The sequence below is a fragment of the Anser cygnoides genome, chromosome 1, assembly GCF_040182565.1.
Source record: "Anser cygnoides isolate HZ-2024a breed goose chromosome 1, Taihu_goose_T2T_genome, whole genome shotgun sequence".
NCBI lineage: Eukaryota > Metazoa > Chordata > Aves > Anseriformes > Anatidae > Anser > Anser cygnoides.
In genome coordinates this window covers 84,834,108-84,851,039 of record NC_089873.1, presented here as the reverse complement: position 1 = coordinate 84,851,039, position 16,932 = coordinate 84,834,108, and the positions used below count along the sequence as shown (strand labels likewise).

Genomic DNA, 16,932 nt, shown 5'->3' with positions numbered 1-16,932 from the left:
GATATAAACTGGACCAGCCTGAGTATAAACAAAAGACGAAGTAAAAGAAATAAATAATATCTGAAAGATGTGTATGCTGCTGTAGGTTACACAGAGACTAGATTTGGAGGGGGGGGGGGGGGGGGAGTTTAATTTCATGGGAGTGTAAAAGGATATCAGAGAAATTCACTTTAGTGCCAAGTAGAAGAATAAATATTTTCAAATACCAGAAGTCTGACTACACCAAAGCTAGAGTTATATTAGGTTTCTTACCCTTTATTTTTGATTCCTTCTCCATGCCGGGGTTTGTGACTGTATGGTTGTTGGACTGTGATTCACATTGAGTGAAGGTAGTATTGTGTTGCAGGAAAACAATAACCATATGGTGAACTGAAAATGAATATAATACTGATTTTACTGATACGTTGATCAGTCACTGATTGTGACAGTTTATAGTCACCATATGATTTGACCTTGTATTAGGAATTTTTGGCAGAAGCTAACATGCTGAGAATCTTTATTTGGATATTACATATTGTAAATGCTGAATAATACTGAAGATATTAGTTTGCTGGGGTTAACCTAATTAAATGTAAAGCATTATTTGCATAGATTTTTAGTTGTTTGTTCACTATTGCAGTGCTTTGATTGTAGCTGTTGTCATGTGTAAGCGAACTCTGCTGAGTATTAAAATAAGGAAAAAGAGGAACAGACCAGTCACGTTATCGCGTCATATCTGTGAGGTTTAGCAAGAATACAGAAAAAGAATCACAGACATAAACAGTATGGACTTTGTCATGTACAAAGCTATTCCAGCTCCAAATTACCATTGGTAGCTACAAACCAGAGATCAACTGGAGATCAACTGTCTTCTCTCTGCCTTAAATTTTTCGTATTGCAGTGTCTTTTCTCTCTAAAGATTTTCCGAGCTGGAATACCTATTTCAGAATTTGGGAAGCAGAAATGTATGTATCAAAACTAGTGATAAAACACAGAGTGGCACAACTGCTGTTACGTCCAAAAAGATAAATGCTGTCTTCTTCAAACAGAGGGACCACTTCTGAGCTGCCTAGAAAGAGCAGCCACTGCTCTGTGCTAACATCTGAACCATGCTTGAGCTCTGCTGGGGAGAATCTTTGCTGCCTTGGGCCACCAGATACCAATAACTTAATAACATAGACAGTTACTTGCTGGGGTAGAGGTCCCTGCCCTAGCAACATTCTGCTTACTGACATAGATAAGGCTTTCCTGCTTAGAGATGCCCAAGGGACAGGTCTGACTGTCAAAACTGTGTGTGGATGAAGCCTTCTTGATGTCTAAGTAGGATATCATGCCTCTGTATGAATATCCGTGTCAAAATTTATCTGGAATTCATTGGTGATACTAGAACAGAATTCATCAGCTCAAACCTGCTCAAAAAGCTCTGCCCTGGTTTTGTGGTGAGTTACCTTCTCACCTTGTATTCCTAAGAGGTGGGCGTGATGTAGCAGGGCTGCGCCACACCTCTTACGTCCCTCACTTCTCCGCAAGTCTGCTGTACTAGACTGGCAGCCAAAGCAGGCACTAGCTCTTCTGGCTTTATGCTAACAGGCAGTGTGGTTTTCCCTGCTGGGTAATCAAATAGCGCCTTGGGCTGGAGAATAACAGAGTATCTGGCTTTTTTGCTTACCCGCAATTCTTCACAGCAAGTGTCTGTGAAATAATGGAAAGTATTATGGAGCAATTTGATTTCATGATTTGTTCATACTGATGGCAAAGCGTTCCCTAATTATATAATAAACATCTGTTCTGCTTGATTAAGTATCCTCAGAACAGACCATTTCAGAGAGTCTTCTTTCACTTGTTTAACCAATACAAACATCTTAATCTAGTGCTTTTTAGTGGTCCCTGCAATGTGTGCTGACCTTCATTTGGCAAAACTGAAATGACAGCAAGGAAAATAAATTATTGAAAAGAAAAGGTAGTTTGTAAAGCCTTTAAACTATCCATTGAGCTGAAGCACAATAGCTCAGTAAGAGGATTTAGAGGCTACCATGTAGTCTTATGGAAAAATCTTATGCTTTTGAAAAACTCAGATTCGATCTGTGTACTTCCCTGAGATCAGTAACCATAGCTAGAATGGCAGCAAGTTTCTAGCTCTAAATGCCCCAAAAGGAGAAGGGGTCAATTCTTTGAGTTTTGGGCTTTCTTCTTTCAAAGACTGGAGCTGTGAGAGGAAGAAAAAAAAATACAGGAACTGTTTACAACATTGAAATGCAGCACACACTGTTAGATCAATGCACTGCAGTGTTAGGGTTCTTTTATATGGAAGCCTACAACAGCCCTGCTAGGACACGTTACTGATGCAGCAGGGTTGGGGTATTTATTCTTTTATATGCTTCACCAGGAAAGTCCTAAGTGTCCTGAAAGCAAAGGGCAATCAATAACTCATCAGACATAACGTAAAATGAAACTAATGTTCAATCAATTAGCTACCATAACCATTACACGAAAGTACTAATTTGAAATAAAAATGGTTGAGGTGATTAAGCAGCCTTTTAAAAGCACTTGGGGTGGGGAACTACTCTGTTTTAACATGTGGCATATTCTGACAAGAAACTCCTGTCAATATTTGCCAGAGATGCGTGGCTTCAGATATCGAGCTGGTTTATTTCCAAAAATAGTTTCTCAGTATATCAGTTCTAGCATATTGAGTTCATTTCAATACCAGAATGAAGAATTTGTCATCTTCATGTATACACGCCTGGGGTTCCTGAATCTGTTTCTGACATACCTACATGTATGAGAAACACAATGAAGATAGAAGGTACAGTAAGATCTATTCCTTAAAAATAATTCTTATTCTGTATATTAGCGTCAATTTGCAGTGTGCTTAGCTTGTGAAATACCTATGAGAATCATTTGAAGTTTTTTTGGTTATAACTGAGGGTCCTTTTCCTTTTCTGTTAAGCATAACAACTAAGGGATTTTAAATATACCAACCAGTTTAACTCACTTTGTCGTTGTCTCCACCCCTTTTCTTTTGAAGAAAGATCTCATAGAATCTCTACAACAAAGAATAGAATTTGAGCACATTGTTTACTTTGTCTGTTGGACAGATTCTGGCCAAATGCTATTTTCAGTTATCATGACCTAAATCTGGGATAACACAAAGATTTTTATTGCTTCTGTATAATGACGTTTACTGAAAGGTTATTATGGTTGTTCAAAAATATTCTGTCCAAATGTTTAGCAGAAAATTAACAATTTTCAAAGTCTGGGGTTTGAGGTGCCTTTTTTTTCCATAGTAACTCTTCTGTGAGTAGCTTTGATATTTATTATCAAAAAAGTACAATGATAAACCTGAATAATTTGCTTCTACATTAAAATGCTTTGGTTTGTTTGAGCTGCCATAAAGACCTGTGACAGCCATGAGACAGTTGCCTTGTATGCCTCACCTTCTAACACAAATTAGTTGCTGAACTTCATATACTTGAGAGAAACAAAACAAACAAAATAAACAAACATCAGCATCCTCCCTCCCTCAGAAATACCAGTTATACCTCTGATGTGAGTAAGAATCCTGATCTAGTCAGGCTAGGGTAGAGAACAGGTCACGGCATTTCCAGGTCCCATAATTTGAGAAGTGGACCTTGCTGTTTACAGCGAGAAAGAAATCACATGACAAAATGCGGCTCCTTTGGTCGTATTGCTAATGGTACCTTAGGCCAGCCAAATCCACCATCAACGGAAAGTTTCTGTTAAATATTACCTTGCAATTTCCATTTCTAATTAAGTTCATGATTTACTGCTGCTACACTGCCATTAATGTAATTACATTTCCGTGTACAAGAACTATGGTAAATAGCAAGCATGGAAGACTAAGGGCACACATCCCATCCCTGTTAGAGAGTGTTATTTGAGTTCTGCAGTGATGTTGCACCATTGTGGGCAGTTTCTCTCTCAAGACAGATAACAAGGATGAGAATTAAACTCCAGGTCAGCAATTCAGGAGGTCCTGAAGGTGTTGTGTTGGAAGGGGAGAGAACTAGGTCCCAGTTTGTAGTTACCAAAGAGGAAATGGAAGGCAGTAGTAATCACCGTTGTTGCATTTTCTCTTTCTGACTGAACACCTGTGTTGTCCACATGGAAGCAAACCCAGAGAAGACCGGGAGCATCTCTGCACCTTGGGAATAGCAGCTGCTTAAAGGCCATTGCTAGGACATGAGTGAGAGCTGCCTACCCCTAGGGCAGTCAGGGCATCAAACGGAGATCTTTCACTTGTTCAGTGAAGGCTGTACTAGGTAAGATGTCAAGACAAATCTTGGTCCCTGTCAGCGTGTGCATAGGTGCCTCGTATCTGAGGTGTCTGTTTTGTCTGATGGACTGCAGAAGGAGCCTATATCCTATAATATTACTCAGGTTGGATAGCTGTCTAAAAGGTCTCCTGCTTCTCAGCCAGAAAATATGTTTTCCTGTGTTATGCAGAAAGGAAGATTGAATAACTGCAATGATCTTAAAAGGTACTTAAAAAAATTATCTTGTATTGAAGGAGGCGGAGGGTTTTTCAGAGGGGCTATCAAAATAGAAGCCTTCTTACATGTATTTATTACTGCAGAGAAAAGAAGGTGTCAAATAGCCAGGAAGCTCTGATAACTGTATTTTATTTTTAGAAAGCTAGCATCTGAACTATTCTACTTTCCCCCCCGGCCCCCCCTAGGCTTAAAGAAATATTTTTTCCCAGTGAACCTTCCTTTCTCAGGCTATCTTTCCTGAAACGCTGCATATCCCAGAATGTAGATTTGGATTATATTTATGTAAAAAGGGCAAGGTATGATGTGTGGGCATATGGCTACTGTTTCATATATGGGATATTACCTTCAGCAGTGTTAACATTCCAGCTGCAAAGATCATTCATGCATATGCATAGTCCTCCAGGAACAGTAAAGGTAGGATTATTGTGTGTGTCTGAAAGTCTTAATTAAGAGATTTCAGCAGGGCGAATGGTAGGTAAAACTTATTACAAGCATCACTTCAGTAGTACATCTGTGAAAAGCTAGGTTATGCAGGAGGTGGACTGTATAATTACAATGGTCTAAAGACTTATGAAAAATGTTATCCAGTATTTATTGAATAGAGATACATAACTTGCATTTTTTGTGCAAGGTGAATAAAGAGCTGTATTTGGACTTCAACCTGCCTGATGAATATGGACTTTTTATTCTTCTGATACACATGAATGAATGGAGTCAACAGCAGAAAATGTGAGCTTTTTTAACAGGAGAAGTGCAGGAAGGCATTTAATTAAATTAAAGCTCAGAAAATGTTAAACCTTTGAAAAGAAATACTTTTTCTAGGCTCCATGTAACTTGTTTTCATCACTTCTTGAATGCATTTTGTATATAGGTGTATAACCAAGCTATGGCACAAAGCTAATCAACAGATATGTTATCTACTTTGCAGTATGTGCTAACTGCAGTAACTTCTCAAGTGTTTGCAAACTCCTCAGTGGAAGATTATCTGCCATCTGCAGATTTGTAAAAGAAATTGAGCATGGGCAAGTCCATTCCAGCCATTGTTGTGGAGGTTTGTGAACCTACACTCTGCTCTGTTTCTTCTGATCACCCTGTGGTGGTGTTAAAGAGTGTCTGCAGAACCACCACTGGGAAGCCTATTCTGTGTTTGGGGAAGTGTGGTGGCATCTATAGCCTGCAAAGGGCTGACCATAATTAGGGTCCTGTGGTGTTGCTGCTGTCCTTGCTGATGCAAGCAAGTTTGGGGCAGCCTTCAGAGGGCAGAAGTGCTTGAACAAGACCAGAATTTTTCTTAGTACAAACATTGCCTGGCATGCTCCTGTTCTGTTTGTTGTTTTTTTTCCTTGCTGTGACTTTTTCTGTGGTTTATGTTACGTCTTCCTAGATTATCCCTATGGAGTTAAGCATTCCTACATGCGCTGAAAGCATTGGGTCTTCCGTTGCCTGTGCCGATAGCAAAGGAATAGCAAGAAGCAACAAAGTATCCTGGTTCTCTCTCTTTGTGCAGAAAATGGGGAAAACTATCACTCATTGCAGAACTGGTCATGCTTGTCCAATTTAGCATGCTGTGCTCTCCTCTGCTCTCGTATAGTAACCCCGTAGATTTGCTTTCTCTCTGTGGTTCAGTTCCTGAAGATGGGCACCAAGTGCCACATCTTACTACAGCAGCATGCCACATCTGCTAGCGCAAGGGACATGACACTTAGATGAGGTTTTGATTGGTGCCAATCTCCAGTTAAGTTCAGGTGTTTCTTGCATTGCCAGTGCTTCTAAGGCACGTCCTGTGGCCTTTGTTTTGGAGTTTCTCCACACAGGTATCGACTGCCCTCTGCCTACCTGTCTTCCTCAAAGGGATTATGACTTGAAGCAAGTCATGAAAAACATTGCAACAGGAGCAGCAAGATGAGCAAGGTCCATTTCTCTAGTTCTGCCTGAGCCAGGCAGAGAACATCTGTCTGCCAGATGGGCTATCAGAAGGACTAATAGACCTCACCTCTCAGATACCAAGGGTAGTTTACCAAGCTGCTTACGAGACTAGTTCCGTATTTTTATCTATTTCACTCTCTTTTGTGAAGATGATGCGTCTATGGTGATGGGAAGCCTGCAGTTGTGTGGACAAGCTGAATGTTTCATTGCCTTGCTCTTCATATGGGACTCTTGAACTGGAAGCCCAAATTCTTGTCCTATACTTTTGGTAGGTACTGATTTTTCTTTCTCTTACCTCTCTTCCTTACTCAGCAATCAAAGGTGTTATTTTGTAATGAAGGCCCTGCCAAGAACCTTTCCAAACATCACATTCCAGAGGCAGGAATACTTCTCCAGTATATGTCCTACACATTATTCATATTTGTGTTTTGTCTCCTATTTCAGTGCTATGTGCAGATAATCCAAGGACGTATGAACTTGATATGAAGGTAGGATAGTGTATATGGGACAGACTATGCAGATAGCTATGGGATACGTATTTATAGATTCACAGTGCATATATGAGGGTGTTCTCCCATATGCTGGAATGTTTTCACACCACCTAAAGGTTTTCTACCTTAACAATGCAAATGAAGATGGCTCTGCCTGCGGCATCTCCCTTTGGGCAGTGCAGACCCCTCTGGAACTGTTCCGGAGAGCATGGGCAGAGACGTTGCAACAACGTCCGCTTCTGATTACACTGCTTATGACTCTTTCACGCAGGTATTCGTGCACCTCTTTACTGCAAATCAGCTTCCTTTTGGTAAAGGTGGTCTGAAATGTTTTTCACCTTTGAAAGAGTTTTCCTATTCTTCTAGCACGTTTTTAGAAATCTCTACTTAGCGATGCTCTGTTTGTTGCTTTGCCTTATTTTAATGAAATGGTATTCCACATGTAGCAGTACACAGTTGATTGCTACATTTATCTAGGCTTCGTTTTTGTAGTGGCCTGTTGATGCACCCAGGAGTTCCAAGTATCATGTATTTGTGAAAGCATTAGGTCAAGATAAATTGTTTTGAAATGCTGTACAAATAATGATCCTGAAAACTGTATTTCTCTGGGTTTATCTGTGCATGTGACAGCTGTGCTAAAATAATCTGAGAGTAGTCCTCCGAGTGAAGTTACTGCTCTCAACATTCCTGACAAACAAAACAATTTCTTTCTTTAGTAGCACATACTCCTGTTTTATCGTGTCTCATTCTTGGCAGCAGGAATGGGTTTTGAGGGCATGACACCTCAATGAGATCCTGTAGCGCGTATGACATTGTGACAAATGGCTACATTGCCGCATAGAATATGACAAAGACGGTGGCACCATTCCATGGCCAGCACTGCATTAAGAAATAAAAATAAAATCTTTTGCTGGAAGCAAACAGCATATTCTTTAGGGAGAGACCTAGAAATCTTCAGGGGAGCTTTCAATTTTTGAAAGTCATATGCAGCTCTTTCCATACCACCCTGCTTGATCCAACACTAAGAGGAAATCTCAGTTTCTGCATAAAACATTTTTCTTTATGTTGGTACAGTTGATTTTAGTTTGCCTGTTATAAGTGTAACAAAGAGGAGCATTACTGATGACGTTAGAAAACAAGAGTCTGTGCTGACATTTGTGGCATATCACCGCCAATAGGCATATATAAAGATTTACTGTTTATAGCAGTGTTAAGCTATGATGCTGTGCCTCCAACTCATGGGAGCTATATATTTTATTCTTTAATGCTCATTAGTGTTGTAGGAGGCTCAGATTTTAAAAGGGTTTGCCTAGGTAGGTTGTCAGTTGGTGATGAATGTAATTGGTGCAGTGAATCTTTCTGACAGCTCACAATCATAATTACTTTCAGAACATCAACAGAAGAGCTGTACTGCATGGTTCATAGCATTTAGCTGGTGGTTTGTGCACTGGTGGGCTTTGTTTTGCAGGTATATCTACCACACCAAAGTAGTTTTCTGTTTTCTCACATTCTGTGGCATTCTAGCCCTGTTCATATTACATGTTCCCAAAGATACAGAAATCACTAGGATTACATGAATGTTCCTAATATCTACAGTTTGCTGAAAACAGAATCACAGAATCATAGAATCACTGAATGGTTTGGGTTGGAAGGGACCTTAGAGATCATCCAGTTCCAACCCCCTGCCATGAGCAGTGACACCTCCCACCAGACCAGGTTGCCCAAGACCCCATCCAGCCTGGCCTTGAGCTCCTCCAGGGATGGGGCATCCACAGCTTCTCTGGGCAACCTGTGCTAGTGCCTCACCACCCTCTGAGTGAAGAATTTCTTCCTTATATCTAATCTAAACCTACCTTCCTTTAGTTTAAAGCCATTACTCCCTGTCCTGTCACTACCCTCCCTGACAAAGAGTCCCTCCCCAGCTTTCCTGTAGGCCCCCTTTAGGTACTGGAAGGCCGCTGTAATGTCTCCCTGGAGCCTTCTCTTCACCAGGCTGAACAACTCCAACTCCTTCAGCCTCTCCCCATAGGAGAGGTGCTCCAGCCCTCTGATCATCCTTGTGGCCCTCCTTTGAACCTGCTCCAACAGGTCCATGTCCTTCTTGTGCTGGGGGTCCCAGAGCTGAATGCAGCACTCCAGGTGGGGTCTCACAAGAGTGGAGTAGAGGGGGAGAATCGCCTGCCTCAACCTGCTTGCCATGCTTCTTTTGATACAGCACAGGATACAGCTGGCTTTCTGGGCTGCAAGCGCACAGCGCTGGCTCATGTTGAGCTTCTCATCAACAAACTGCCCCAGGTCCTTCTCTTCAGGGCTGCTCTCAATCTGTTCTCTGCCCAGCTCATATTTGGGTTTGGGATTGCCCCAGCCCAGGTGCAGGATCTTGCACTTGGCCTTATTGAACCTCATGAGGTTTGCACAGGCCCGCCTCTCAGGCCTATCCAGGTCCCTCTGTATGGTATCCCTTCCCTCCAGCATGTCGACCTCACCACACAGCTTGGTGTCATCAGTAAACTTGCTGAGGATGCACTCATTTTAACTGTCCCTCTCATTGACAAAGGTGTTAAGTAATGCTGGTCCCAATATTGTCCCTCGCGAGGAACATCACTTGTTACTGATCTCCAACTGGACATCGAGCCATTAACTGCAACTCTTTCCATGCGACTATCCAGCCAATCCAAAGAAACTCAAGAAATTCAAAAAGGGAAAATGAAAAGTCCTGCATCTGCGATGGAACAACCCAGGCACCAGTATGGGCTGGGGGCTGACCAGCTGGAAAGCAGCTTTGCAGAAAAGGACCCGTAGAGAAGGTATGAAGACGACAGAGCCAGCCTATTTTCAGAGTGCCTAGTGACAGGACAATAAGCAATGGATACAACAGAAACACTGGAGATTCTGTATCCAAAATGTCAGGAAACACGTATATTACTGTGAGGGTTATCGAGCAATAGCACAGGTTCTCCAGAGGAGGTGTGGTGTCCTTGGAGATGGTCAGAGGCCATCTGCACATGGTCCTAGGCAGCCTGCTCTAGGTGGCCCTACTTGAAGCAGGGGGGATGGACCAGGTGACCTCCAGAGGTCCCTTCCAACCTCAGCCAGTCAGTTCAGGAAAACACTTCCCAATTCTGTGGCAGCAGTGCAATCAGCACCCTGTGCCCACATTCCCCCACAAAGTGATGCGCAGACGCTCTACAGTGTTTGATCACACAAGCAGTTTATTGGCATCAGTATATAGGCTGAAGCTCTTGGAGGGAATCTCTTGGCAACTCTCTCCAAGAGTTTGGGTGGTCACTGCCTGGAAGAGGTTGACCAGTCCAGCTGTTTGGGAGGCCAGAGATGACAGCATCCATCTCCTCAGGACACCCTCTCGTTTGCCTAAGAGGAAGCTGTCAAGGCATTTCTTCCCCAGGCAGCAGCAGAGGTGCCGCAGGAGGTCATCCAGGCGCAGGGGGCAATCTTTCCTTCGCCAGGCTTGCCAGGGCTGTGGCTGTCAGGTGGTGAATCACAGCCGTCTTCAGGGCATGGGGGGAAAAGCCTTTGCTCACCAGCATACGGGCGCAGGTCTGCAGATGTTTGAGGTGGAAGCTGTGGGGTCGGGCATGTCTGGCCGTGTGCCCGACAGACTGCATCTCTGCCGCAGCGCAGCTCTTTGGCGGCGCCGTGCTGCTGGTGAAGCTGGCTGTGGCTACTCCAGGCTCAGGAAGGTGTCAGTCATCTAGCCGCACCCCAAGCATGATCTCAATGGAGAGGGTGCTCTCAGAGGCGCTGGCCAGCTTGAGCTTGCAGGAGCGGTGGGAGGGCAGCACCGTCAGGCGGCAGTGGCGTGACTGCGGCAGAAGCTCCCAAGCTGCTTTCACCAAGGCCTGGAACCAGCGGGTGGTTTCCTCCACATCCAGGTAGGAGCCGGTGCAGAGGGTGCGCAGCAGGCTGGGCTCCTGTCTTCTCTTCAGTTCGTCCTCGGGGTGGTGGAGGAAGCACAGCATGTCCCCCACCAGCCGCTCCCTCGCGCAGGCGCACTCCAGCTCCACGCGCAGGCCGGGGTTCTTCGCTGGCGTCTCTCCTGCGGTGCCCAGCTCCGTGTGGAAGGCGTGCCCGGGGGGAGGTCTCAGGGGCACGAGCAGGCGGTAGAGGACGCTGTCCTGCCGGGCACTCCAGCCTTCGCAGAGGCAGCCCACGCCGATGGCCGGCTGCAGACGTGGCTTGAAGAGAGATTTCCTGGAGAGTTTTCGGCAGGCACCAAGAAGCTCATCCACCAGCTCCTCCACCACCTTGCACTTGTCGGCCATGTACGGTGCCGGCCATTGGGTGCGATCAGCCCAAACCCTGCCCAGATCCCAGGTGGCATCGGTGTCTCTGTCGTCTTCTACACCATCCTTCTTCTTCTCCTTCTCCTTCTTCCTTGGGTAGCTGCCCTGCTTGCTTCTGCTGCCCGGCCCACGACTTCTTTTCCTGAGCCACCGGCAGAGCCCGAAGAGCAGGACAAGGAGGTCAACAAAGGTCCAGAGCTGCCACTGCTGCAAGGCAGTGAAGAGCAGGGCTCCCAGGGCCACCCCGCTCTGCTCCTGGCTCCTCTCCTCCATCTCATGCAGCAGCTGAGCCATGCCTTCAGTCAGCTGCTCTGCATGCTGCTGCATTTGCTCGTTCGCTTCCATATCCATGTGATCATCCACGAACCATGGCTTCTGGGCAATGCCCAGCACAGCCAGGGCGAGGAAGATCAGCCGAGCCATGGCCTGCAGGAGGTGCGAGCTGCACTCACCGACGGCCCAGGCCACAGTGTGGTGGCGCTGCCTGCTGCTGGCCCTGATGACAGCTCCCCCGCTGTGACTCATCCTCTCTGCTGTCAGAGGCACCACAGCCGCATCACAGCAATCCCTCTCCCTCTGCCTCTTCTTCTCCTCTTCTCTCTCCCAAAACATTGAAGAGAACTGGCCCTAAAACAGGGCCCTGAGGAACCCCACTGGTGACTGACCATCAGCATGATGTATTCTCACTTGCCATAACCTTTTGAATGTGACTCTTCAGGAAATTGCTCACCCATTGTATTATGTACTTTGCTATCTGTATGCTGGATGTTCTGTCCAGATGGATACTGAGAGCAGCAGTATTGAATTTTTTTCTGGAATCCAGAAATGATTACATCAATTGGAGAGATGGGCCAGGTGACCTCCAGAAGTCCCTTCCAAACTCAGGCTGTCTTTGGTTCTGTGAAGTTGCTTGTGGGGGCCTCCAGAGGGGAATTGATGAGGAAAAGAAGATAGGATTCATCATTTTGATACCCTGTTTTTGTCTTATATGTACAAGGTTATCTTCCTGAAAATATCTCTATGCTTTTTTGTTGTTGTTTGTTTGCTCGTTTGTTTTTGTTATGTTGTTTTGTGTCACTGAGTGAGATTCAGGCCCAGTGGTACTTGGGCTGTGTACACAGGCTCAGACGGCTCACGAAGCATAAAAAAGGTAGATGTAAAGAGATAAAGTTTGTTGCTTTTTCTCCAGTATTTTTTGTTGGTGTTTTCTGGTTTTTTTTGTTTGTTTGTTTGTTTCCCTGCAGTTTGTTTACTGAAACATGCCAAGGTATGTGGATTGTGTCTGTTGTCCCCCAGTTACACTATAAAATGTCATTTTAAAAATTTGGAACGTGATGGAATTTCATGGACGCTAAAATGTCTGTTCATTCATTACCCCCACCATTCCTTACTTACATACACATGACACCCACACAAATAGAATGCCTAATGTGGAATACCTTCGATGTACTTTGTATTCCCAGTCTTGAAGATCCAGACCAAAGGAATTCATTTATTGCTTATTGTTGTATTTATTACTTAGTATTATATATTTTGTATTGAACACACAATCTTCACTTGATAGAATATAGAGGACCTTTCACAAATGCTACAATGATGAGATCTTTGCTCTGTACTCAAGTATACGAACATCATAACTCTTCTCAAGGAAGAAGCTAGGCTGCTCTACAGTTTTCTGTGAGGAAATATCAAATCACATAGTAGCTGCTTTGCATTCAGGAATATATAAGGTCATATCTGGTTTTCTGTAAAATTTGGGTTTCATGGATTATTGCTGTACACCAAGTTTTCCCTCTGTTGCTGAACGAGCACAGTACTCTGTCATTTTCTTTTGATTTGCCAATATTTTCTACTATTGAAAAAATGTACAGACATGTAATGTATCACTTTTACTGAGCTGATATGATTTCACATCTGGAAATAGCATGTAAAATTATCATTTGGTTTAATATGAACTAGAAAAGAAAAGAATTTTTTGTTTTCACATAAGAGTGATTAAATCCAAATATAGTTTTGGACAAATAAGGACCCTTTTGTTGTGGAATTCCAATAGGAACAGAGGTGGCAGTTCTGGGCTAGCTGAACCTTTGGAGCACCAGCCTTCAGAGCTACCCCTCTATTTTTCATCGGTCCCACCACTTTGTGAAATGTTCACTTGTCTTGGATTCATGGACAGCCTGTGAACCAGCAACAACTGCTCAGCATGCATAATCTGTTCTTCAGGAATTGTGAACACCAGTTTATGAATACCGTACCCAAGAACAGCCTGTTCAAAACCAACCTACCATGTCTTCAAAATAAAAGGAACAAAGGATGACAAAAAGAAGGTGCATTGGGACAACAAAAATCACCCTCCAACTCCTGACGGCTGTACTCTTTCCTAAAAGCAAAGTAGGACACAGAGAAAATACAAGACTCTATGAAAACGCTGGGTATGTAACGGACACAAAATATTATAGGCGGTTTGCAGACCCTTCACAATAAGTTTGTTAGTTCTAGTCTGCTGAGTTTTGCATTGAGTCAGAGGCATGGCATATGACTTTTAATACTCAAAGCAACATGGTATTAAGATGATAACAGTGCACAATGCTGACTTAAAAGGTATTTCAGTAGGGATAGCAGGCACCTGTGAGCAGATTTCTAAGTGGTATAATTTGTTGTGGCTCTAATGCATTTTAGCTCTGTTGATTTACATATGTCTAGAATCTAGTCTGATGGGAATTTCTTGATGCTCAGTGCTATCATTCTGACACCTGCCAAAATGTCAGTGTGAGAAGGGACCATAAAAATACTGTTCCTTGATAGGAATGAATGTATCTTTAAGGTCAGTCATCTGTGTTAGCCAGTTCTCATCTTACTACAAATTTTAAATAGCTGTTTCACCACCAGGATAAATGGCTGAGCATTAACTACTGCAAATGAATGCAAGACTATAGGAATTGAGTATAATCATACATTTTATTTCTTAATTTACCATTAGTATAGAACCAATCTTTTATTGAAGAAGACTGTGCTGGCAATTGAGTGCTATATATTTGACATGTGGAAGTAAAATCCGTATTCCTGAGAATGCAGTCCTATGATGATTTTTATCATCATTTAAAAATACCTCACAAATGAAAGCAATTCATTATTATCCTTATTTTATAGCTGAAGAGTGGGATGTTTAGAAAGGTGAAGTGAATTTTTCAAGAAAGTCAGTGATGGGAAATAAAATCCTGTTAAAATTACAACAATATTTTATGACAAATGCCATTTTATATAAGGACAAAATTCCATCCCCTTCAGGGAGGCCAAAAATTTCCTTAGGAGTCTTCGATACAACCCACATATCTAGTTCAGCACTTCACTCACAAGGATAGGTGTTCTCAATCTTTTTCCTAGCATGGAGCACATCTTTTAATAATAATCCCATAATTTCCTTAGGGCTGCAACCAGTGATTTCATTAAAAACCAGGGTTAGAATCTGAGTTAGCTTGTTAGCTGTAAGAACAGAAGACATTTAGACCACACAACCTCAGGGCTCCATAGCTGACCTCTGATTGATGAGTAGCTGTTTGAGAGAGTCTTTGCTGAAATTTACTGCTTTGCAGTAGCTTAACAACCTGTGGTTCAGGTATTCTTAAGGATTCCTGAGCAGTTCTTGATCTCTGCTCATGAATGTGTTTTTTTTTCCTGGTAAAGTGGTTGTTGACTGTGCCACAGGGATAATTTCCGTGTACACTCTAGCTTGTAAGCATCCATAGTCACGTAAGAAGGATGTACAAATGTCGAGCTGTAGATAGTCCTAAACTTCAGTGTCTGTACAAGATAAGACCTGGAAAAGGTGAGACAGTTTAGTCAGCATGACTGACAATGAGGGCAATGTACTTTTTACATTTTTCAAATGAGTTTGCCAGTCCTTGCAAGATCTTCACGCAATGAGGAAGGCTTTCATGGAAATTTACAGGGTAGCCTTGGAGGTATGTATTTAAAGGACTTCTCCCAGGCATCAAGGCAGCACAAGAGGGATAATGCAACATGGCAAATGACTTGCGTGGTAATTATTAATGTTAGCTGCTTGTTTTCAGTCTAGAAAGAGGTGACAGTGGGTAGTGTATGAAAAGGGTCTGAATAGTTCTTCGGTCTTGTAAAAAAAAGTATTACTGTCTGCAGATTGATTATCTCATAGAGTATGGTTTTATAGTTCTCTGAGTAATATCTAACTCTGAATAGCTCCAGTGGTTTCCGTAATAGTGTCTGTTCAGGAGGGCTTTATTCACTGAGAGTAACTGAGTCTGGATTTTCACAGTTTTATGTTTTTATCCTCAGTAGAATCCTCAATGAGAAGGCCTCAATTTTCAGAAATAGTATTCACTTTTGAAACAGTGATATTCTGAGAAAAGTGATGATGGGAGTGGACATAATAAAAATGTGCCATAGCCAGCCACTTTGTTAACAAACAGAATGGTACTGTTTCTACAGTAGAATGACAAAATTAGTGAGGACAGTCACACATCAGGGCATAACCAATTGGTGCGTATGGGTTGCACAGTGATACCCACTGAGTATCTGCAACTGCTTCTCTCGAAAGAGAAGATTTAGCCACTGAAGGGAAGTCTTCAAATTCCAAACTTTTTTTTTTTTTTAACTATGTTTATACTTAAGTTCTTTAAAGAGTTTTATTTTCCTGTTTTATTTTTTGGTTCATAGAGGAGAACTGATACGAGATCACGTAGACACGATTCTTAAATTAGTTGCTTTTTATACTGATATGGTTTACGTATCACTACCACTCTGCACAGTTGTTGTTTTGTTTTGTTGTTAGTTTGTTTTTTTCCCTTTAAAAATGCACTGTTAAGTTGCGTATCTAGTCATCAGAAAGGCAGTACAAACAGTCTCTTACCTATGGTTTTGGTATACTTCAGATATCTCTTACTTATGCTGTACATTTATTAAATGTATTTTCTAATATGTTCTGTATACAGTGTATCACATGAAATGTTTTCACTAGAGATTAAGTCAATTTTCAGGTTTTGGTGACTTGATAGTATGTTTGTTATATTCTAATAGAATGTGGGTTTTTTATTATTTAATATGGTTGTGATCAAGCTTGATGTGTTTGAATTCATCTTGGCACTAATCATCATTGGTACTAAATTCATCTTCTTACTAATTGCTGGAAAAATTATTATTTTTTGGCAATGATTTTGGGTGGTTTTTTTTTTTGGCTGGTTTTCTTGTTTTTCTATGAGTGGATAAATTCTATCAGGGGCTATGATGTAAATTAAAATAAATGACACTGTGATCAGTGGGTTATTACATGGAGGGGAGGAGCAAATTTCTCCCTGCTGCTCTGCAATTAAGAAAATACAATTACAGGAGGGAGGCTGTTCAGACTGATTTTAATTTGATGCTGATTTTCTTTGGACTTGGCAGACATATATTGATTTGCTTTTATTTTATTTTCATATCTTTTAAATATATAAGGAATATCATCTGATGCGATCATTTTTTAATAATTCAGAGTAGTATGATATGTATGTCAGAAGTAAAAAACAAAATCACAAATGTTTGGAAGAACTTTACAAACAATCTGATTACGGCATAGTTCCAGCCATTTCCTCCAGGACTCTTCATCAGCAGCATTCATGGAATATGTAAACACTTCACCTTAAGTAGGGATGAAGCAATAATCCCTGGTCAATTGGTCCACAGTCATTGCACTAGAAACAGCTG

At 42.3% G+C, this 16,932-nt stretch overlaps 1 protein-coding gene across 1 annotated transcript; it reads right to left on the bottom strand.

The window, feature by feature from the left end:
- Positions 1-10,610: 10,610 nt before the first annotated feature.
- LOC136789741 (inositol 1,4,5-trisphosphate receptor-interacting protein-like 1) lies at positions 10,611-12,618 on the bottom strand. Its single transcript, XM_066990563.1, has one exon. The coding sequence runs from the start codon at positions 11,824-11,826 to the stop codon at positions 10,615-10,617; it is 1,212 nt and encodes a 403-aa protein (XP_066846664.1). The 5' UTR covers positions 11,827-12,618; the 3' UTR covers positions 10,611-10,614.
- Between the last annotated feature and the right edge of the window lie 4,314 nt (positions 12,619-16,932).

Bases quoted from the DNA above. Each gene is read 5' to 3' on its own strand.
- LOC136789741 (XM_066990563.1), bottom strand. From the start codon at position 11,826: ATGTTTTGGGAGAGAGAAGAGGAGAAGAAGAGGCAGAGGGAGAGGGAT.